Source organism: Trematomus bernacchii, unplaced genomic scaffold (assembly GCF_902827165.1).
Source record: "Trematomus bernacchii unplaced genomic scaffold, fTreBer1.1, whole genome shotgun sequence".
Classification (NCBI taxonomy): Eukaryota; Metazoa; Chordata; class Actinopteri; order Perciformes; family Nototheniidae; genus Trematomus; species Trematomus bernacchii.
The window spans coordinates 1,900,885-1,923,690 of NW_022987899.1; the positions used below are offsets into that span (position 1 = coordinate 1,900,885).

The window sequence follows — 22,806 nt, forward strand, 5'->3', positions numbered from 1 at the left end:
AGGGAACCAAACACATAATATAACTGTGTGGTCTTCCTAAAGGTATTGAAGCTACTGAATAAATAGTCATTACTGCACAGTGCTATCAGAAATTAATTATTAGTACTGCTCATGTCTGTCTGTTAACGAAACTAAAGTCACAAGATGATTAGCTTAGCCTAGCATGAAAGCTACTGAAGCCTACCTTTGTTCAAAATCAACGTAGCTAATGTGTTAGATTTACAAATTGTGGTCTAATGGATAACTGTGTCCCTTAAGGCACATGTGTAAAACTCAAGGCCCGGGGGCCAAATCAGGCCCTTGGTGGATTTAATTTCGGCCCGCAGGATAATTTTTAATTACTATTAGATCTGGCCCACCGGTATATTGCACGCACACCTTCACTCAATCCTGAGGGTTTCCTCAGCTCAGAGCCTGACCCCAAACATTGATGAACTTGCACCCAAGATGAGATGCCAAGTATCTGGCTTGAACTAGCATCACAGAGCAGCACACTGAGTTTACATGGATGTTTCCTTCTGCACTTTGTTTCTTGAGACAACAGGGCATGTTTGGTTTGTTCTTTGAGGGAAATAGTTTTTTTGAAGCTGTTGTTGGCCTGTGGGAAAATGTACTCATAAGAAATGACTCTGGAAAAGTTGCAGATAGAGCCATAAGAAATGAATGCAACTGATTATTTAATGTTTAATGTTGTTTTTATAGGCAATAATTTAAGCTTTGTTAGTTCCAGGTTTAATATGTGCAATAAGTTCATTTCAATACGTTTTGCAATAAACATTGAACCAGTCCGGCCCTCGACTAGTAGGCTACCCATTTTTTCATTTTGGCCCACTGTGTATTTGAGTTTGACACCCCTGCTGTAAGGAGTTATTAACTGAGTTTTAATTGTTTTCACTTTGGACAGAGCCTGGCTAGTTGTGTCCTGCTGCTTAGTCGTTATGCTAAGCTAAGCTAATCGTCTCCTAACTCTTTCAAAGCACATTTTCCAAATATGAAACTAGTTAACCTTAGTTTAGGACTTTTAACTATTTATATACTATATTTTAAGACATGTTGTGAAGGTAAAAGTTAAACTGTGGAGTAAATAGAGTCAGGAAACAAGTGAAGCTGCTTATAGTCTTTATGCTAAGCTAAGCTAATTGTCTCCCGGCCTTTTAAACCATATTTTCCAAATTTATATATATATACTACTATATTTGAAAACATTTTATGAGCAACGTAATCAAACGGTTAGGCTCATACAGTCAGGAAACAAGTGCAGATTTAAACAGATTGAGTAACAGGAGGAACATCCAACCCAGTCTCACTGCATTTCGTGTTATAGTCACAAAAATAATTTAATCTATTGATTCGTGTTCACCAACACGATTTTCCCCTTTTTTTCGTGTCACACAGAACGATTTTAAAAGCAATGTATTTCTATTGGTAGTATGTTTCGTGCGTGCACCACGTCTTTTTGTCCGGTCGGGTCTTGGAAGACCAGAAGCTGTGTGGTTCATAAAAACATGTTCTTACTCAATATCTTACCCTAAGCCTAACCCTATCCCTTTTATTTTAAATTGTATAATGTCGGAGTTTTTTTTCCGTCCGCGAGGAAAAGAAATGGCTCAGAGCCTCAGAATACTGAAATCTGTATTTTTTTTTAAATGTTCCTTCTAATTTGTTATTATTTGGTGCAGGCATGAAACATACTACCAATAGAAATACATTGCTTTTAAAATCATTCTGTGTGACACGAAAAAAAATGTGAAAATCGTGTTGGTGAACACGAATCAATAGATTAAATCCGTGACAATAACACGAAATGCCGTGAGACTGGGTTGCAACATCAGAGGGACAAATTACTTCCATTAAATCACTCAAGCAACAGCGATTTGTAATCCCACTTTAACCACACAGATGCTGTAAAACAGACTTTTATTAACATGTATTTTGAATTACAACGTTTTACAGTGGATGGCTGTATCCGTGTAAAGCATCAGTACCAGATCCTGCATGTGTTGTCCTTGCTGCCTGCAGGAGAGCACAAACAACAACAGATTGGTGCACAGAAGGAAACAGCTGCACGGTTTGGATCTCAAATGTGCAATTAAGGATTTGGGATGTCTGGCGATGAGCTGTTTATGTGCTGCCCAATGTTAATGACACACTATCACATTTAATTACGTGTCACATAATGGTTTCTATTTTTATTTTTAATGACACATTGACATCAAGCATTTTTAACATTAACATGAGAAGTAATAATGGGCAATAAAAAGAAAAATAATATAAATTAAAATATCCAAAAGAAAATCAACAAAATAGATAAACATAAGAAGTCCAGCATATTGACTCACTATTTTTCAGGACATACTACTACTACTACTACACAAATATTTTATGACATATTTACATAATATACATATTTATTTATTTTAAGACATACCATACTGAGCACTTCATGCGCTGCTCAGGGCTACACGTTATAAGATGTGGTGTGTGTGTGTGTGTGTGTGTGTGTGTGTGTGTGTGTGTGTGTGTGTGTGTGTGTGTGTGTGTGTGTGTGTGTGTGTGTGTGTGTGTGCGCGTGCGCGTGCGTGTGTGTACCTGTAATGATAGTGTCGCCCTCGTAGTTGAAGACGCAGGAGAAGATCTCGTCCGTGTGGCCCTCCAGGACCTGCAGGCAGACTCCAGACCGAGCGTCCCACAGACGAGCCGTCCTGTCGGAGCTGGCCGTCAGGACCCTGCTGCCGGGGGGGCTGAAACAGATCTACACACAGCGGCAGGAGAGTCAGTCTCACCCAGAAGTGTGTGTGTGTGTGTGTGTGTGTGTGTGTGTGTGTGTGTGTGTGCGTGCGTGCGTGCGTGCGTGCGTGCGTGCGTGCGTGCGTGCGTGCGTGCGTGCGTGCGTGCGTGCGTGCGTGCGTGCTGAATAAGAAATAATGCCAGAAGTGGTGGAAATGACTCAGAGAGAGGGAGAGATGAGTGAGTTTGTAACACTTTTACCACATCAGCAACACTATTCCACAGAGGTCTTTCAACTTGAAATACTTAAGGAGGATCAAAGCACAAGTGGCATTATGAAAATCACGGCTGAGGCTGATTGCGTTGGAGCTCTGGTTTATCGTTCCCTGAATGGTTTTCTATCCCCGTAGTGAGGTGAAGAAGGAGATGATTAAATGAAGCTGGCTCTAGAAGGCCATGAAAGTAGAGTATGTTTTTATTAAAACTATAAACGGGGAACAAAGGAGCGAGCCCAGACAGGAAATGGAAGCTGACAAAGATAGAATATCGGAGAAAGAAGATTACAAGAGCAGAAATGGAAAGAAAAGAAAGAGAAAATTACAGGAAAGAGTTATAAATAAACAAGACTGAGGTTTTGTCCCAATTCCATATTACATACAAATTCAAACGTCATTTCCTAAATAGTGGGTAAACAGAACAACAAATTACTAAATTATTTAAAGTTGTCAGCCTACAGTACATACTAAAATAGCTTGTTTTTAGATTTGCTGTTGATGGATGATATGTAACCTGATGTTTTCTTTGGTACTACTCCTCAAGCAGACATGATTATGTTCAAAACTGTTGATTTCCCCTGTTTTCACCACAGAGCCGGCCAGCTAACCAATCAGAGCAGACTGGGCTCTGGTTTTAGGGGCCTACACACCAAACTGACACCAAAGAACACGTCCCGACGGAACACGACTGTTGTGTCGCCTCACGTCTCCTGCGTCTTGGCCATGTGTCGCACTGGAACACACCGCAAAGACTTCAGCCGACGGCCAAGTAGCACGTACGAACTGCGCATGCGTGAGTGGCAATAACTCTCCTTACCAGCAGGCGGCGGTAGTGTGTATTCGTCATTCAAAAGAGGCAACAACCGGAAGACAGACTGCGTGATACACCGAGAGAAGAAGAACAGACTGCGTGATATAAACAAACAACAAATAGCGTGTGCGTTCCATTTTCACTCTACAGCGAGAAGCTCATGGGGCTTTCCCGAACCTGTGTCGAGAGCTGGAGTTAAATGAAATCTCAGATTTGCCTTCTTAATAGTTTGTTTGGGTCCCTCACTTCCGTTTCGCTTCTCATGCACTGATTCGCTAGCTGAACAGCCAATCAGAGTGATTTCTTTGGCCGACGGCCTTTAGCCGACAGCCTCCCGATTCAACATGTTGAATCGGCGGCGGAAGCTGTCGGCACGGGACGAAAAGACACAACGGGACGGACACACCAATCTGAGTAGGGCGACAGGACGCTCATCGACGGCCAGACATCTATCGACTACTATCGACGGCTGAAATCGTCTTGGTGTGTAAGGACCTTTGACAGAGGGTGAAAAGAGGTGCTGCAGCACAGGCAGTATGAGAAAAATAAAGAGCTTTTTGAACATTAAAGCATGGAGACATGTCATAGTCGAGGCCTCCCCGGTTGAAATTCTGGGCTCCCTCAATAAAAACATTTTCCCCTCTGTCATGAACCTTGGAGTGACCTTCAATAGCGCTTTTAAATTTGATAAGCAGGTCAGCACCGTAGTCAAGACCTGCTTTTTTTAAATACGACTATTGGCCAAGACCAAGTCGTTTTTATCTTTTAAAGACCAAGAAAGGGTTATTAATGCCTTTGTTACCTCGAGACTGGATTACTGCAACGCTCTGTATGTGGGTATGGACCAGGCATCAATTAGATGCCTGCAGCTAGTGTAGAACGCAGCTGCACGTCTTCTCACTGGCCATAAAAAGCGTCACCACATCACCCCAATTCTGGCCTCACTGCACTGGCTTCCAATTCGGTTCCGAATTGATTTTAAACTCCTTTTATTTGTTTTCAAAGCACTAAATGGGCTGGCTCCGGCCTATATAGCAGAACTTCTCCAGCGCTACACCCCAGCCAGAGCTTTAAGGTCTGCTGACCAGCTGCTGCTGGTAGTGCCCAAGACCAGGCTCAATACCCGAGGGCACCGAGCCTTCGCAGCAGCTGGCCCTAGGCTCTGGAACACTCTGCCCCTCCATGTGAGGTCGGCCCAGACCCTAGGGGTTTTTAAATCCCCGGCTCCACGAGGACAAATACGGCAAAACGCATCGGAGTAACGCAAATGCAACCGCAAAAAAACCTTCCGTCCCCACGCAATATACACCGGATTGTGTCAAGCTCCACGAGACGGCTCCGTTTACATCCAAACGCTGGAAAAGCTGCAGTACATATGCCGAACCTGTACGTGGCGCTGTAACTTCCTCCACAAAAGCAGCAACTTCCTCCACAAAAGCAGCGAAGAAGAATGGTTGTCATGGCTGCACTTCTGTGTATTCTCCGCGGTGGGGGCCGACAGAACCGGGCAGAGTTTTTCGCCGGTCAGCGTGTGTTAAAGTTTAAATCTTCCGGACAAAATTATAAAAGTGCCGGTCAAAGGTCTTCATTGTTATTTATTGAGCTTTAAAACAAATGAATAACGACGATATAATGATATATAATCATCAAATACACAGAGCCTGTCTCTTTTTCCTCTCTTCTCACAGCGTCAGTGTCTGTCTCATGCAGCAGCTGATCCTGTAATGAGTGACCCGACAGTAAAAATGAACATATTTATAACTAGTTTAGGTAGTTTGAGAGGTAATTAAAATAGCTAAGGGTGATGATCTGACTTGAAGTGTGTGTTTTGCTCCCGCTGCATCACAGCGGCAGGAGCTGCGTGTCTCCGTCCTGTCAGATTAGACTTCACTCGCGTTTATGTCCATATCGAGATAAAGATAAATAATCTGAATTCAAGGAGGAGCTCCTGTAGATGTTGCACAAAGAACTGTAGCATGGTCAGTAGCGACTGGAGCACGATAGCAACCCCGCAGGGGAGAGGCAGGGAGAGGCGGGGCTATGAAAACGAATGACCGTATAGGCGACTCCACGGCCCCGTTGGACCCCCCAGAGCGCTCCGTTCCCAGATCTATCCACCTTTGGACCCGTTGTCGTTTGCGGGGTCTGTTTCTACGTTTCCCTTACGGCATCGTCGAGCTTAGAGGGCTATACGCATGAGAAATATGCGGATTCAACCCGTTTTCGTCCTCATGGAGCCGGGGCCTAAATCTACACTTAAAACTCACTTCTTCTCTCTGGCCTTCTAGTCAGAGCGGAGCACGACTCCTGACATTTCCCTGTGTGTGATTTTTTTTTTTTGCTGTTGTATTTGTTGTAAAGTGTTTTTATTGTAAAGTGTTTTTATTGTATGTACAGCACTTTGGCTCGACCAAAAATCGTTTAAAAAATGTGCTATATAAATAAAACTTGATTTGATTTGAGGCAGAAAACACAATTATGATCCTGAAAATTAGCAGAATACGTCCTCTTTAAGACTCATGTAAATGTGGCATCTGGATTATGAATATGTTTTGCAAACTTGTCATTATGGTTTGATTTAGGATATAAGAATGCAGCTAATGGAGTGTTTAAGATGGGAAGGAACAAAACATTTGAAAACTAAATGTACTGTGAATTCCTGTCATAATATGATTTATACAGTAGAATATGCATATAAACATGCATTAAGGACTTCAGCCTTTTCATCAACAGTCCATCATTTATTTGCCCAGAGGAGTAGGAGAGACCAACCAGATAACAAAGCATGGTCGTGGATAAGAGGCAGAGAGGGGAGGGGAATAGGTGTCCCGTTAGGCAGAGATTAGTGTCATAATCCTCGGGAATGATCCTCCATCCCACCCTCTTATAACTGCCTGCTCTATCAGTAAACAGACGAAGGTTCAATCGTAGAAACCCTCGGAGCCAGACCCCGCAGGACACACACTCACACGGAACAAGGAGGAACATGTGTAAAATCAATCCTATTAAAGTACAAGGTCAACACAGGGTCAAATACACACCTCATGCCAGAATGTGTGTTTGTTGGATTCCAGGGAATGATATACCAGGATAAAAGTTATTATTATGGGTGCAGCACTTCATGAGTTCAGAGGTTAACAACACAAGGTCATGCCGTTCTAACTCATCCTCAGGTATGGCTGGTGAGATTTATATTTTCTCCTGTAGCGCTACCTAGAAATCATCTAGTTTTGAAGCTAGATATTCTGTAACGGCCCGTCCACACAGCAGCGTTAAAAAAATCTTGGAGGTGGGCGTATCTGAAGCTTGGGGATTTTTTGCGAGCAAGGCACCAACAACCAATCACATGAATCTCCCGCCCCCGACATACGAAGCAAAAAAGCCCGAAGTAAACTGGATATAAACTCCCCAAACAGGCGAAAACCTACCACTGTCTCTGCCACCTCCCTCCATGCCTGGCTCCTCCGGTTTGTATCCCGGTAGGTAAATAGGGACTGGTCATAAAGCACCGGGTGATTCCCTACCGCTAATTTCTCCTCCATGTTCTGGAATATGAGGAAATGACCTGCGGTATGTCTCTCCCAGCATACACGCGGTTTGATTGGCTAGCGCTTGAACTGTCAGATTTGCATACACGGGATTTGATTGGCTGCCGCTTCCACCTCAGCTTCAAAAGTTGAACATTGCTCAACTTTGAATCCTGAAAATCCTGAAAATCTCCGCTCGCCTGCCCACAATGCAGTTCGGCGAAAAGTGAGGCAAAGTGACGTCACCCCATTCAAAGTGAATGGGCAGAAGCGTTCCAAGATTTTTTAACGCTGCTGTGTGGACGGTCCGTTAGTCAGATCAGCAGCACTATTTGTCCTACGTGCAGATGTTTCCCATGCGACACAGTAATACACACAAAACAGCCTGAAGCCTGAACTCCTGTCCCTGTCCTTCAGCATCAGGCTGGATCGCATGGAAGCGAGGCAAACAGAGGCATGTTTCTATTTACATCACTGGCCAGGGGGAAGGGAGCTAGACAGTTAATGTTACACAGACATCACACGCTCATTCACACCTGCTACTGACCGATGCATCCACACCATACTTGCCAACCCTCCCGATTTTCGCGGGAGACTCCCGATTTCATTGCCCTCACCGGGGTCATATTTCTTCCGCATTTCTCCCGATTTCAGAAAAAATCAGATTTACTCACGACTGTTTCTACTCGGACTTTAATACAGCTACACCATTTGTTTGGTTTCCATGGTAGCGCGTCTCTTTAGTAGCACGCGCAACTGAAAGTCTGAGAGGGTGAGGAAGATAGTCACAGAAAACAGAACAAGAATCGACAACGCTACCATCTGCTCACTCCTTCCCTGCCCACACATATGCTCCATCAAGGAGGGTGCTACAGGCCGCAAGGCATTGCACATACAACTACATGTTAATGCTAATCTAACAGCTCCGGCATCTCTTTTCACCCTCTGTCTGAAACCAGAGCCCAGTCTGCTCTGATTGGTTAGCTGGCCGGCTCTGTTGTGATTGGTCAACCGCTTAGAGATGTTCCGACCCTTATGTAGCATATCACGTACAGGGATAGGATTTTATCCTTTGCAGAACATTTACATGCACAAAAACACACTACAGGAGAAAAAGGAAAAAAGGTCAAGGAAAAAAAACCTCATTTCTAAACTACATTGTGGCACCAAGGCTACTGAAACAAATTATTAATGTGAGACTCTCTTTGGTGACATTAAATCACTTTTCACAGGCAGTAGCAGAGAAGCCATTATGGGACACACCTTTGAGATCTCTCCATCGTGGCCTTCCAGGGTCGCGAGACACTGATGTGTGTTTACACTGAACACTCGGGCAGTACCTGAAAGACAGGCACGGGTAAGGTCGTCATCTAAACAATCGTTATTTTACTTCACATGTATGAACATATCAAAAGTAAAAAATATGGAGGATGTATTGAACTGGAAAATTGCAATTAGCATGTGATCAAAACAACGCAAAACTCCTGGAGAGATTTATAATAAATTGAACCGTCCGTTATATGAATAAAAAGAATAATGTGAGTCTCACCATCAGCAGAGGCAGTAGCAACGAGCTGACCGCTTAAATCAAAACACACATCCAGCACCTCCTCTTTGTGTCCAGTGAGCGTGGCCACACACTCCCCACTGGCTGCCTCCCACAACTGCAAAGACATACACACCACACACACCCTCAGTGACATCAGTGTACATTTTAAAACAGGCAGGAAGCACCATCTAACACACACACACACACACACACACACACACACACACACACACACACACACACACACACACACACACACACACACACACACACACACACACACACACACACACACACACACACACACACACACACACACACACACACACACACACACACACACACACACACACACACACAATGTGCTTGCATGCAGCTGTTTGATGTATAAAGTGTTTTTTCTCAAAGCATCCCCCTGGAGGAATGCAGTGAGGCGGATAATGTGTCAGAGCTCGACTCATCTTGGCATGATTTAGATATTAGAATTGAATGTTTCTCCTTTAAATGATGGAGACCTCAAAGACAGGAGGTAGGAGGAGACGGAGAGTTGGAACTGGATGACGGTGAATATGACATCGCACATACCTTGTTATGCAATTGTGTAAAATGTTAAATGATTGACAAACTATGCTTATATAATTCCAGTCTTTAAAAGTATTTGGAAGAGCTCAATGATAGATCACCTTGCAGGTTTTGTCCATGGAGCCTGTGACTATGAGGGAGCAGTCCCAGTTAAAGTGTACATTGCTGATCTCCCCGCTGTGACCAATCAGAGTGTGGACACGTCTGAAAAAAAAAACACAAAACGAAGCAATAAGATGATTGAACACTCATGTGTGCAGAATCCATAGCATGCATGTACAGAACAGTATACATTATGAAACACTGACAGACATTGATGCAGGAATGAGTCCTAAAACCCAGCATTTTACCACTTCCTGTTCCCTTGTCCCAAAGTGTTTTTGGTTGGCGCCTGTGGGTAACACAAGCTTAAGAGTTGTTTTTAATTGTGTGCTACGATGTGAAATACGTCAGTAAATACCACTCTGGTGAAGGTCTGAAGCTTCTTTGTGTCGTAAAAATAGCAGTTGCTACAAGTGCCTACATGAGACTACTGAACGCCATCACGCCAAAACATTAGCCGCCTTAAGCTTAGCGGTGAAGTCAAGTGACTGTCGTGTAGTTTGTTTAAAGCGTAAAGTTCGCTTTTTACTTCTGGCTATTGCATTTACGCTTCAAAAACCCTAAAAGTGGTGTTCACATGTGGAGATTAACCTGCAAACAAAACGTGGAAGTGTTATAAACATGTGTTTGCCAACATGTGTTTTTTTGCTGCAATAATCCCAAATCAGTTTTATCTAAGGAGCCCTTTAGGATGCTAACATGTGGGTCTGCCTATTAAAACACGTCGTAACTGTGTCTATAACAATGATGATGTCTGACCTTCCTGAGGCAACATCCCATATTGAAACGGTGTGGTCAAAGGATCCGGTGACCAGCTGATTTCCCACTGTGTTGAAGCACAGAGAGAGGACCTCTGCAGTGTGACCCTGTGAGAAATAAACAGAGAGCATTATCCATCACTGTGTCATTCCTTTTCTCTTATAAACTCCCTCTCTTCCTCTTCCTCTGCCGATGAAACGCACATCAAACACTATATTACTTATTAAAATAAACATACAGTCTGCTGTCAGCGTGATTGATTCGTTGTGCTGTGAACAGAGCTGAGACAGAGGCAGCCAATCAGGTTCTGGCCTGCACTTCAAAGAGCGCTCACTGCTCCCCCCAGAATGGGTGTTCAGTGATCTTATTAAAGACTTGCAGTTACCATATAATGGCCGTATATGTAGGGGCTTACCATCAGCAGGGGTGACTAGACTCAATTTAGGGATAATTACTTTTAGAAGTGGATGAAAAGTTAAGCAGTGTGTTATTAATGGATGGATGGATACCAGGATCAAAGAGGTAAAGAGAATATTACGCACGGTCAGCGTGGCCACCTCGTCCCCCGTCTCCACGTCCCACAGCTTGGCAGAGGCGTCCATGCTGCCCGTGGCCACCAGCGTGCTCTGGGGGTTAAAGGCCAGGCACACCTACACACAGGGAGGGAGAGCACATTTACTAAAGTATGGTACTTTTTTTTTTACATATTTGTACTTAACTTGAGTATTTCCATTTTAATTTTTTAATTTTTAATTTTATTTGCATTTTAAGAAAATATTCAGAAGGCATGCAGAACAAAATAAACACATCTAGATACATAGATTAACTACATAACAGATGACAAATCCGAAAAATAAATAATAAAATAATAGTAATAATAATATTACAAATAAAAGAGTATTTCCATCTAATGCTTCATTATACTTTTACTCCGTTACATTTCAGAGACAAATACTGTACTTCTTATGCCACTACATTTATTTTACACTCACAGTTAGTAGTAACTTGATACATATAAAAACACATGATAGGCTGATATGGTATAATGAAGTCCTGTACTACTAATCAAGTATCTAACTTTAGTCCACACCGACAATGCTAAAATGCTCTCACATGAAAACTGGATTATATAATAACCATAATACTGTGAAAAGATCCATTTCTGTATAACGAGTACTTTTACTTTTGATACTTGAAGTACATTTAGCTGATAGTATTTCTGTACTTTATATTATTCAGAAATTGGCCATTGTGCAGAATAAGTACTTTTTGTACTTTAAGTATATGTTGAGGCGATTACTTTTGTACTTTTACTTATGTAAGATCTTGAAATCAGGACATTTTACTTGTAATGTCTAAGACCATAGTATTTGTACTTTTACTTAAATAAAGGATATGAGTACTTCTTCCAATACTGCCTGAACAATTTACTTCATAAGTGCTGCATTGTATTACAAATAAACAATGCAATATAAAAGCCATACCGAAGGGACTTGCAGAATACAAATGATATTGCATAAACACTGACTATATGCAGTCGCCTATAGCAAATGCATTGCCTTTAACATTTGAAACAAACAGCATTTAATCATTTTCATTTAAACAGATTGTTATACATACTATTTCTGCAGTGTGTCCGCGAAAGGTGTGAAAACATTTGCCCGTCTCAGCACACCACAGCTTGGCCGTCTTATCAAAAGAGCCGGTGGCAATCTTGTCTCTAAGTCAGAGAACGATAAAACAGTCAAACACAGAACATTTCCTCCGATGCTACGACAGTTTCACTGACAATCTTCCTTACCCGTAGGGGTTGTTGAATGCGATGGCATACACCACGTTTCTGTGCCCCTCTAACGTGTGCAGCTCTGAGCCCGAGGCCGTGTCCCAAACTCTGCACGTCCTGTCATAGCTCCCAGTGATGAACCTGCAGAGAGGAGTACAACACTCAAATCACCACACAGGGCCTCTTTTGAATCCCTTGAAGAGCTCTGTGTGGTGCAGATAAACCCACCTTGACCCTGATTTGTCGAAGGCAACGTTTGTCAGAGGCAGGATGTGTGCCTTCAGCTCCTACAACAGAAGACCAGAGAAAAGATTAGAAAAATAAAAAAGGTAAAATGTATTGGTATTTTATTTATTTATTTAAGAAGGGACCCTGTCAGGCTGAAGGCATTGCAATAAAACATACACGTACAACTGAAGCACGATTGCAGCACATTTTAAAGACCATATGCCCAATTAAAAATTATAAAATTATGAATGTAGTACCCACAAATTATTCATCTGACTCTGATGTAATTGGGAGACCATTTTCCTTCCGGTTTAAAGAACTTTCTCTCCTTACAGTCAGTGTTGGGTGTAACGCGTTACAAAAGTAACGGAGTTACAGTAATGTATTACTTTTTGCTGTAACGAAGTCATGTAACGCATTACTAATGAAATGTGGGTCAAATACTACCTGTTACAATTCTCAGTAACGCAGTTACAACTCATTTTAACCCAAAATTAAATGGTGTTTTGTTTTTTAAGGATTTACCAACATCGCGAGACGACACCAGAGAAACATTGTGTGGGTAGATTAGTAAGCCTGGTGTTTACCCTTCAGGCTCATCAAGATCCCTCTGCTTCGCGTCGGGTTCCCTGATCAGCCTGTCGGGTGTTCTTTTCCCCATAATGACCGCCTCGCTGCACATTATCCCGCTTATTACACGGCCATATATAAACTATAGAGCCCATTCCGTGTTCCTGTTATTGTTTACTTCCTCTCTGCCTTCTTCTGGTGATTTATCTGACGTCTAGCGCTCCATCTTTTAACCTCTTTTCCTTTCTCTTTCTTGATCCTCCTTAGCAACCTTCATTATAGTCCTTGACAGTGGTCTGTACTACTGTATTAACAACATGTCAAGTGTTAAGAATTTACAATCAGAATCGAGTATTCAACTAAGCCGTGTAATAAAAGTAGTTAGTAGCCTTAATGGCCTACACAGTTGTTATGCTATACCACATTGCCCTTCACTGGATGTATAATGAGGTGCACTAAACTACATTTTAGCATTTAAAATACCTAGCCATTCTTTTGCGGTTATTTAGGTAAAGTAACCCAAAAGTAATATAAAAGTAATGTAACTCATTACATTTCAGAGACAGTAATATTGTAATGTAACTTATTACTTAAAAAAAGACATATGTAGCCTACTGTATTACATTTTGGAAGTAACTTGCCCAACACTGCTTACAGTACAGAAAGGTTTCTCAGCAGTGTTAACTTTTTTCTATGACTTCCAGCCACACTACCAAACTTAACCTTTACCAAATCATGTTTTGTGTATTCCTCAAAACACTTCATTCATGAAGCACCTGTTATCATGATTGGCATGCCTACTTGGTTTAAAAAACACTTACATCTAATAAAAAAAAACTGAACCACTGCTGCTCTCTAGTGCCTCTTTGGAGCACTGGATCATTGTAGTACTCAGACTACTAACTTTCCACAGAAGTCAATTCACAAAGAACAACAAACAGGACACTGATAAACAGTGGAAGTAAGATGATGTTGCCAAAAATATCAATATCCAAAATATTGTCAACTCCCTTAAATATGTCAAAGAGTAAAAATCCACAAGCGTTTCTGTAACTTCTCTTATTCCGATGTAAATTCATGATTCAAAAGATAAAATAGCGTTCTACACTTTTATAAAACAAAACCATATATAGTACAACATGTCCTGAAATCCTGAATATCGATATAGGGAAAACGCTTGAAAGAATTTTGCCTTCACTAATAGGAGCTTTTTAAATGGGTCCAGATGTCATGTCACTGTGTTGATCTATGTATTAATGGCTGCGAGTGTGAGTCCGGGGTCTGACCTTGAAGAAGCAGAAGCGGTGGTGGTCCTGCTGGCCCTGTTTCTGCTGCAGTCTGACGATCAGCTGTTTGACCTGATCCGCCCGGGACTCTGTGATCAGAGGCTCCGACTGCTGGATCTCTGCCAGCAACTCATCTGGGCTCGTCCTGCATGTGGAAATGCTATTGTTACACATGTATACACTTTAGATCATAAGGATCATCTCAAAAGTAAACAAGTACATTAAAAATAACAATTTCAATAAAAAAATAGTTTTACTCCTTTCCATGTATTATAGATATTACGTTTCTTTGCAGATTAAGATTTGAACTTTATACAAATCGACACATTATCGTAAATTATTAAAGGCTAAGCTAACCAGTATAAGTATTTCAAATAAACCAAGTACATTACTGAAGTGATGAACACCTTAATGCACCACAAATAAAAAATATATGGAGCTTTAATGTGCCTTTCTGCATAAGTACTTTTAATAAATAAAATATCTTGAATCCTGAATCTTGAATCTACTTTTGGTACTTGAAGTATATTTTATATGGTAATACTTTTCCTTATTAAGTAGAATTTCGAATTCAGGACTTCACTAAGTGTTTTAACACTTTCTTATTGATTTTTTACTTAATCAATCAATCAATGTTTATTTATAGAGCGCAATATCACAAATGTTACATTTGTCTCAGTGGACTTCACAGTTTGTACAGAATATCAGTATGACAATACGACACCCTCTGTCCTTAGACCCTCACATCGTACAAGGAAAAACTTCCAGAGAAACCCCCACAGTTTAAAGGGGAACATGGGAGAAACCTCAGGGAGAGCAACAGAGGAGGGATCCCTCTCCCAGGACGGACAGACGTGCAATAGATGCCGTGTGTAATTTAAGTAAATAATCTGACTACTTCTTCCACCACTGGGAATATCCAACCTAAAACTAACTTCACCGTGGTTAACTAGTTAAAAACCCATCATATAAAGAGCTGAGTTCACGATGGATATGTCTGACTAGCTTAGTTAAAATGACAGTATTTGTGACTGAGGATAAAACAACCCCCCACAGGAAGTTATTATGGCATCACACACTTAGTAAACCATTGTGATGTTAGTTGGTTGACTTCATGGATACAACTCACTCACTCTGGAGTCAAATCCAAAAGGTCGATGGATTTGGTCCTCAAACATCCTCCTTTCTCATATTCCAAGATTATACCTGCAAGAAGAGAAATGACTCAACCCAGGAAAGGCCACTCATGCCGGCTGAATAAATACAAAATCAGTAACTTCAGCTAGCATCATTGCTAACACAGCTAGTCAACATAATGTTTTTTAGTGTGCATTGCAGGTTAAAACATATATTATCTAGCACAGTGCCATGTTGCCTCCATTAAAGGAATGTAAGTTACAGTTAGGACACATTCAATTATTGGTTTTACCTGGAGGATAATATCTGAGAAGGAACCGCTTGAGTTTCATGTTGCTAGTATCGTCTCTTTACCACGTTACCGTACTATCAACAAACCGTTGCTATAGCCACAGGCCGAAGCACTCACTACGCATGCGCAGTATGAACACAGACGTGCAGCTTCTGAATTGAAATGACAAGTTGTCGAAAACAAACATTCAAGCTATAAAATCAGATATTTTCGATTGAAATTGAAGAAGTACTAAGTAAGAAATAGGCTATACAAAAAATAAAGAACATTTTGCAAATTGTTCATACCAGTGCAAGCCAAGAGGTTCGAATCCCAACACACTAACTTTGTTTGGGGTTTTGATACCCAATTTTGCATTTAAATGCTATTTGTGCAGCTGTTTAGTTAAATACTTGGTTACTCACTTACTTATCATACCTTATTCATAATAAATACCTTCGTGCTGCTGCATAAGGTCAGGGCGTCAACTTATTTCAACACTTAATTTGCCCACCAATACTTTTCATTTCTCTCTTAAATTATCTCTTGTCTTGTCTGAAATGATCAATGGGAGACTTGTGGCTTGTACTGATTAAGGGTTTAAAGTAGTAAAAGTAGAAATACTACTAAATACACATCCTGAATTTAAGATTCTACTTAAGTACAGTTCTTGAGTAAATGCACTTAGTTACATTTCACTAGTGGTACTGATAGTGAAACCTGAAGAAAGTCCACTGAATCACTCCCAGCTTCCTTCTGTTTCCCAACAGGTTGAAGTCTACCACTCATAAACTGTGACTCACACAGATTATACATGTGTATATTCTAGCTACTACAACTACTGACAGCTTGATGAACAGAGGGACAGTACAGATATCAGACTTTATTATGTGCTCAGGTTACCGGAAATCAAAACTTTAAAGACAATCTGTGGTAGATTCTGCTGAGGTAAAACCATGGGGAGCTGGGCTAAACTGAAGTCCTCCAGCTGGGCTTCTCCCACTGCAGTCCTGTCGCTTTATGGGTTCTTTGCCTACTGCAGAGTAGCAGAGCCTTTTCTCACACCATACCTGATGGGACCACACAAGAACATCTCTGGAGAAGTGGTAAGCATGTCAGACCCGTACATGAACCACATGTAATAGACAGGAGACAACATTAATGTTCCCTGTATCAGGATTGTTAGTGGTGAAATAAGTATTTAGATCCTTTACTTAAGTAAAAGTAGAAATACTCTGCTCTGAAAATACTTCATTACAAGTGAAAGTCCTGAATTCAAAATGTTTCTTATTAAGTAGAAGTATTGCCGGCTAAATGAACTTCAAGTATCAAAATCAAAAAGTACCCATTGGCTGTTTTGAAAGTATTATAATATTATAGAATAATACATTATTCCTTCCTACTTTTTAAAAATAAATTGGTAGTAATGTACTGCATTGTATCACATAGAAATGTCATGTGTGTCAGCTGGTAACTATAAGGGTCAAATAACTGCAGTGGAGTAAAAAGTACAATCACTGTTCAAAATGTTAGGGAAGTGTAAAGTAGCATCAAATGGAAATAGTCAAGTAAAGGATGACAACATAGTACTTATGTACAGTGATGTCCTGAGTTACTTCCCACCACTGTCTCCGATAGGTGACCAACTACCTGTTCCCGATCTGGACCTACTCCAAGCTGGCGTGTCTTTTGCCCGTCTTCCTCCTGACGGACTTCCTGAGGCACAAGCCCCTCGTCGTGGTGCAGGGTCTCTTCCTGGTCACCAACTACGTCCTGCTCTGCTTCGCCCCAGGGCTGCTCGCTATGGTCTTCCTTCAGGTACACAATACAACTGATGAATATAAAGATGATTATTAATTATGTCTCTCATCATGTTACTTTTTTTAAATCCATTTTTTGTTCAGATTTGAGCATTTACTTGCTTGCAACGGTTTGATTTCTAGTAAACGCTGTGCATGTTTGTTTCGTCTGGCTTTTGAATGTTTTCTAAATGCTGTGTTGTGAAACTGGTGATGTTTTTTCATTTTCATGTGTTGTGGTACATTTATGTTTTTTTATTGCATTATTTTGGAAGCGGCAGTGCGTTTTTCCTATTGGATCAGTTTTGGGCTGTTATAGCGCATTTGCCACCGTAGCACTGAACTGTAAATTACCTAACTAACTTCTAAAGATAGATTACAACATGTTGTGCATTGCTGTTAAAAGGTGCTTCATCATAGGCTCTCATTTAAACTCTTCCATCCCACCAACAGGTCAACTATGCTGTAGTGACTTCCACAGAGGTGGCCTACCTTTCCTACATCTACAGCGTGATTCCCATTGAGAATTACCAAAGAGCCACTGGCTACCTGCGCAGTGCCATGCTGGTTGGATATACGTTTGGAGCGAGCCTGGCCCAAGTGCTGGTCTCCGTGGCAGGTAGGGCCTTTACGAGGGACTGCGGATGGAAATGAGATCAAAGCTAAATCTGGCACTGTTACGCTTGACACATTTGAATGTTTTAAGTGTTCATTACTGTGCATTGTCCCTGCCAAATAAACGATTAAATTAAAAAATGTACCGATAAAAACTGAAGAACAATGTGTTTCTTCTTGATTCTTGAAAAACATTGATATATATATTCCGATTTGTTTTGCTGTAAATATATAAAGATGATCAGATAGCCCTATTTAGATAATGGATACTCTTAAAGACCGATAAAGATCTCCTTTTACGAAATGTCTTCAACAATTTGAGCGAGCACTGATGAAGTATGAACTCTAATCCACAGAATTGGATTTATTCTACCTCAATGCGATCACTCTGGGGACTGTAAGCATGGCTCTCCTCATCTCCTTCTGGTTGCCCATGCCCCAGAGGGGTCTGTTCTTCAAAGGGAAAAAGGATGCAGCTGTGGGCTCCAGTTCCCATCAGACCGGGCCTCTGGGAGCAGACAGGCCTGAGGAAGCGGTGATGGATAAGGAGGAAGTCGGCTCCAGGAACGAGAAGATGGAGCTTAATGGCAGCGGAGGATGGCACAGCTGGGAAAATATGGCCACTGCAGGCCATCTACTCTGGCAGAGCTTCAAGGAGACGTATTCTTCAAGGCAATTTCTTTCTCTCATATATTTTAACCATAACCCTTTAGTGAGCATACACACGTTTGCATACCCTGTCTTTATGATAGTTCAATGTATTTTACTGCAGCAAATGAACACACAATCTCTTCATCATGATTATAATCAGTTTAAATAATGACCACCGTGCAGGAAAGTCATCTATTGGTCTCTGTGGTGGGCTCTGGCCACAGCTGGATACGAGCAGATATTCAACTACGTTCAGCTCATGTGGGACCACATAGAGCCATCTGCTACCTCATCCATCTACAACGGGGCGGTGGAGGCTGCCTGCTCCCTTGTGGGTAAGAATCGCTTTAAGTCTGTAATAATAGAGAGAGATAAACATAAAGAAAGAAAGACACATTTTGGTGCTCCTATTTCTGGTTGGAACATATTTGAGCCTATTCATTCTGATTCAGCATCATCATGTCAAAACAGGATGAACAATCATGAACTAAAGTTGGGAGTTTGCTCAGAATAATATGCACAAAAGCACCTGTAAAAAATAGTGAAAGTTGCCTTTTTGACACTGAAATCTCACAGAAGTTAAGATAAGCAAAAAAAAAAGAATTAAAGTGGACCTATCATGCTATATTTGAATAATATAGTGTAGGACCATACCTATATAAGGCATATTTCTACTTTTTTTTTTTCAAAATACCAAACAGATCATGCATTTTAGCCATGCCTCATTTCGCTCAATTTGAAAAATGTTAGCTCTGTTTTTGCAAGGGCTGATTCTGTGAGAACAGCACCATCTACAGGCCTGGCATATGTACTACAGCGTCTCCAGCGCTTTCGAACGGCAATGGCCGTGGCTGTCTCCTCCTGATTGGTGGAGTTGGCCCAATAGCCGTAGCGCCACCGTCCTGACTTCAGGACAGTGTACAAATCTGGATCAGTTTTTATCAGATCCGTTGCAGCCCCTTTTTTAGAGATTTGGGTATGGAGGAAAATAGAGAGGGTTGTGTTTTCTGACACTTGGTGAGTTCCCTGGAACACCGGGGACACATATTCATGTATAAAAGACGTACAAAAGTGCATTTTGCATGATAAGTCCCCTTTAAGTTAAAGAAGATGTGCTTTTTGGGGGTTTCCATTTGCTATAGTGTGTTATATAGGTTTGTGGGACTCCTTTGTTTATTATATCCTAAGGGGCGGGACATCTGTAAGTGGTTGACCAATCACAACAGAGCCGGCCAGCTAACCACTCAGAGCAGATTGGGCTCTGGTTTCAGACACAGGGTGAAAAGAGGCTTTATGAGAAAAATAAAGAGCTTTTTGAACATTAAAGCATGGAGACATGTCCCAGTAGAGACACTAGATACTAATATGAACCTGAAAATGAGCAGAATAGAGCCCTTTGAACTTTGTTATTGGTCTGTGTAGAGTGGTAGGTTTTTTTTTACTTAAGAATATGAATAGAAATAACAATACCAACATACGATAAAACACTGATCAGCTGAATGAACATAATACGTAAGGGTAGTTAAATATACATGAAGGTATGTGCAGGTGCGAGTGAAAGTCGTACATGCAGTGCAGGTTGCTTTCACATGGGTTACATGGTTAACCCTTGATTGTACATGTTTTATGGGGGGGGCAAAGACTGCAGCACAAGCACATTTTATAGAGTAAAGTGGAAAAAAAGAGCTAAAACAATGTAATTAAAAACGGCCATGTCTGATGGAACGTGGACCTGTCTAGCTTGCTACAGTATAGAAAGAAAACGTGGGTATTTTTCAAATGGAAAACGTGAATTTAGAAAGGGAATGGCAGCACCATGGTTCTTTTGGCTTACGCTCAACCTGGCTCAGCATGAGAAGAAGAAGAGTAATTGCTTCAATTAAGGAGATGGAGATAGGAGGTAATGGATTCTCAGATTATTGCTGATAGTGGATTCCAAGAGCCGGGTGAAAGCTGCGGAGGCTCGTGTGTGCATAAGTTTAGGAGCTGCGTTCAAATAAATAAGTGTAAGGGTGAATGAATCATGGAGGTGTTGTCCACTGGAATACCTTACCGATGATTAATAACCCCTTCTGCTCTGTGGGACAGGTGCTGTAGCAGCCTTCTCCGTGGGCCACCTGAAGGTGACCTGGGCGGTGTGGGGGGAGCTGGCGCTCGGCTTGTTCTCTGCAGTGGCGACGGGTGCTGTGTTTCTCATGGCGCTCACCAGCAGCATCTGGGCGTGCTACGCTGGTTATGTCATATTCAAGTCCTGCTACATGCTCCTCATTACTATCACAACGTAAGCTCACTGTGGAATATCACCGTGTCCGTTTCTTGTTTTTTTTAAAAACCAATATCTCTGCATATGGAGGAACCAGTGGTGGAATAAGTTCTCTGATTTCTCCATTTTATTTTGTTTATTCTGGGTAGCTAAAACTGTATTGGATTAATATGTTGTATTCAAGGGGGAGAAGATGGAGCTTAACAAAGCAAATTGTAGCTTAACCCTCCTATTGTCTTCGTTTCCCCCCCCTTACTTTGGTGTTCGCGTTCAAATTTGACCGGTCCTGTTTTAACTGCTAATACATTAACACAAAAACCATTAATCATCACCAAATTTCATTTAACACCCTTTCAAACTGTAAATATTGTATCAGACTACTGGTATACATGAAAAACTGCAGTAAATATACAAAGAATAGACACTGAACATGTATTGCGTGTGCCAGGTGTGATCCATGTGGGGGGATGGGCACATAAGAGCGGGAAATGTGTGTGTGTGTGTCTGTGTGTGTGTGTGTGTGTGTGTGTGTGTGTGTGTGTGTGTGTGTGTGTGTGTTTGTGAGTGCCAGGTGTGATTAACATGGGGGGGATTGGGCACATAAGGGGGGACGCACATTTAGAGTGTGTGTGTGTGTGTGTGTGTGTGTGTGTGTGTGTGGTGTGTGTGTGGTGTGTGTGTGTGTGTGTGTGTGTGTGTGTGTGTGTGTGTGTGTGTGTGTGTGTGTGTGTGTGTGGTGGGTGTTGGTGTGTGTGTTTTATCTGATCTGGATGGTTACTAATTATTTTTCTTTATGGTGGTCATTTTTGACCGGGAACACCATGGGTGTTACAAAGTTGACTAAATCATCCAAAATTCAATGAAAGTGGTGATCAGCAATTTAATATGTTCAAATGTCTACTGTGAAGGATATCATAAAGCCTTAATGCAATCGAATGTAAAACAAAAAAGTTATGATTGATGAAAGTAGTAAATCGGTCAGATTTGACCCGAAGACAACAGGAGGGTTAAACCATAAAATGAATGTAGTAGAGTAAAAAGTAAAAATTGCCTCCAGAATTTAGTGGAGTAAAAGTACTAAGTAGCATAAAGTGAAGTACAAGGACCTCAGCATGTTACTCAAGTACATTCATTAAGTAAACGTACTTAGTTTCATTCCTCACTGAGGAACAAAGCTTGAAGTACTAAACTCACCTAATTTTAGCTTGAAAAGTGTCCTGTTTATTTATGTTATTTTCTTAACTCTATTTGGCATTGCTTATATCTATTTGTGGCAGGTTTTTTCTTTTTGAAATATTAATAACACTTTTATCTTTTTAGATTTCAGATTGCATCTAACCTCTCCATGGAGTGCTACGCTCTGGCTTTCGGTATCAACACTTTTGTAGCCATTTTACTGCAGACCATTATAACACTTGTAGTCGTTGATGAAGCTACGCTGGGACTGGACATTGTGACACAGGTGTGTGCGTCAGGAATCATTTCTGTCCTTTTTTATTTCAATGACAGAACACAGGGAATGTAACTCTAATTGGAGGAAGAAGGTAAGATTTATTTTGGATAACTAAAATGTGAATAGAGGGCGACACCTTGTGGTTATCCTTCACTATTACATGTAGACAGGTTTCTTGAAAATGTATGCATTGCATGACTAAAATAATGATGATTTGGATGGCTGACTGACTCAGTGCTCTACCTGCAGTTCATCATCTACGGCAGCTACTACGCCTTCATCTCAGTGCTCTTTCTGATCAGAGGGACATACACCGCCTGCACAAATCAGAGAAATCCTGAACTCACACAAAGCAATGAACAAGTGAACTATTTTTGAGATCTTAACAAAAGTAGAAAACATTTCCGAATTCTCACAA

At 41.3% G+C, this 22,806-nt stretch overlaps 2 protein-coding genes across 2 annotated transcripts; one reads left to right on the forward strand and one right to left on the reverse strand.

Annotated features, from left to right (window-relative positions):
* Window positions 1-1,862: 1,862 nt before the first annotated feature.
* Window positions 1,863-15,700, reverse strand: daw1 (dynein assembly factor with WDR repeat domains 1). Its single transcript, XM_034114567.1, has 13 exons — window positions 15,629-15,700; window positions 15,333-15,405; window positions 14,200-14,344; window positions 12,344-12,402; window positions 12,134-12,256; window positions 11,953-12,052; window positions 10,875-10,982; window positions 10,333-10,439; window positions 9,573-9,675; window positions 8,890-9,004; window positions 8,604-8,680; window positions 2,590-2,752; window positions 1,863-2,013 (listed from the first exon to the last, which is right to left on the reverse strand). Exons 1-13 carry the CDS (start codon window positions 15,666-15,668, stop codon window positions 1,979-1,981), a joined length of 1,248 nt encoding a protein of 415 aa, XP_033970458.1. The 5' UTR covers window positions 15,669-15,700; the 3' UTR covers window positions 1,863-1,978.
* Window positions 15,701-16,492: 792 nt separating this feature from the next.
* On the forward strand, window positions 16,493-22,766 carry slc19a3b (solute carrier family 19 member 3b). Its single transcript, XM_034114460.1, has 8 exons — window positions 16,493-16,713; window positions 17,246-17,425; window positions 17,860-18,025; window positions 18,378-18,693; window positions 18,856-19,007; window positions 20,761-20,953; window positions 22,256-22,397; window positions 22,638-22,766. The coding sequence occupies exons 1-8, from the start codon at window positions 16,564-16,566 to the stop codon at window positions 22,764-22,766; spliced, it is 1,428 nt and encodes a 475-aa protein (XP_033970351.1). The 5' UTR covers window positions 16,493-16,563.
* Window positions 22,767-22,806: the final 40 nt, after the last annotated feature.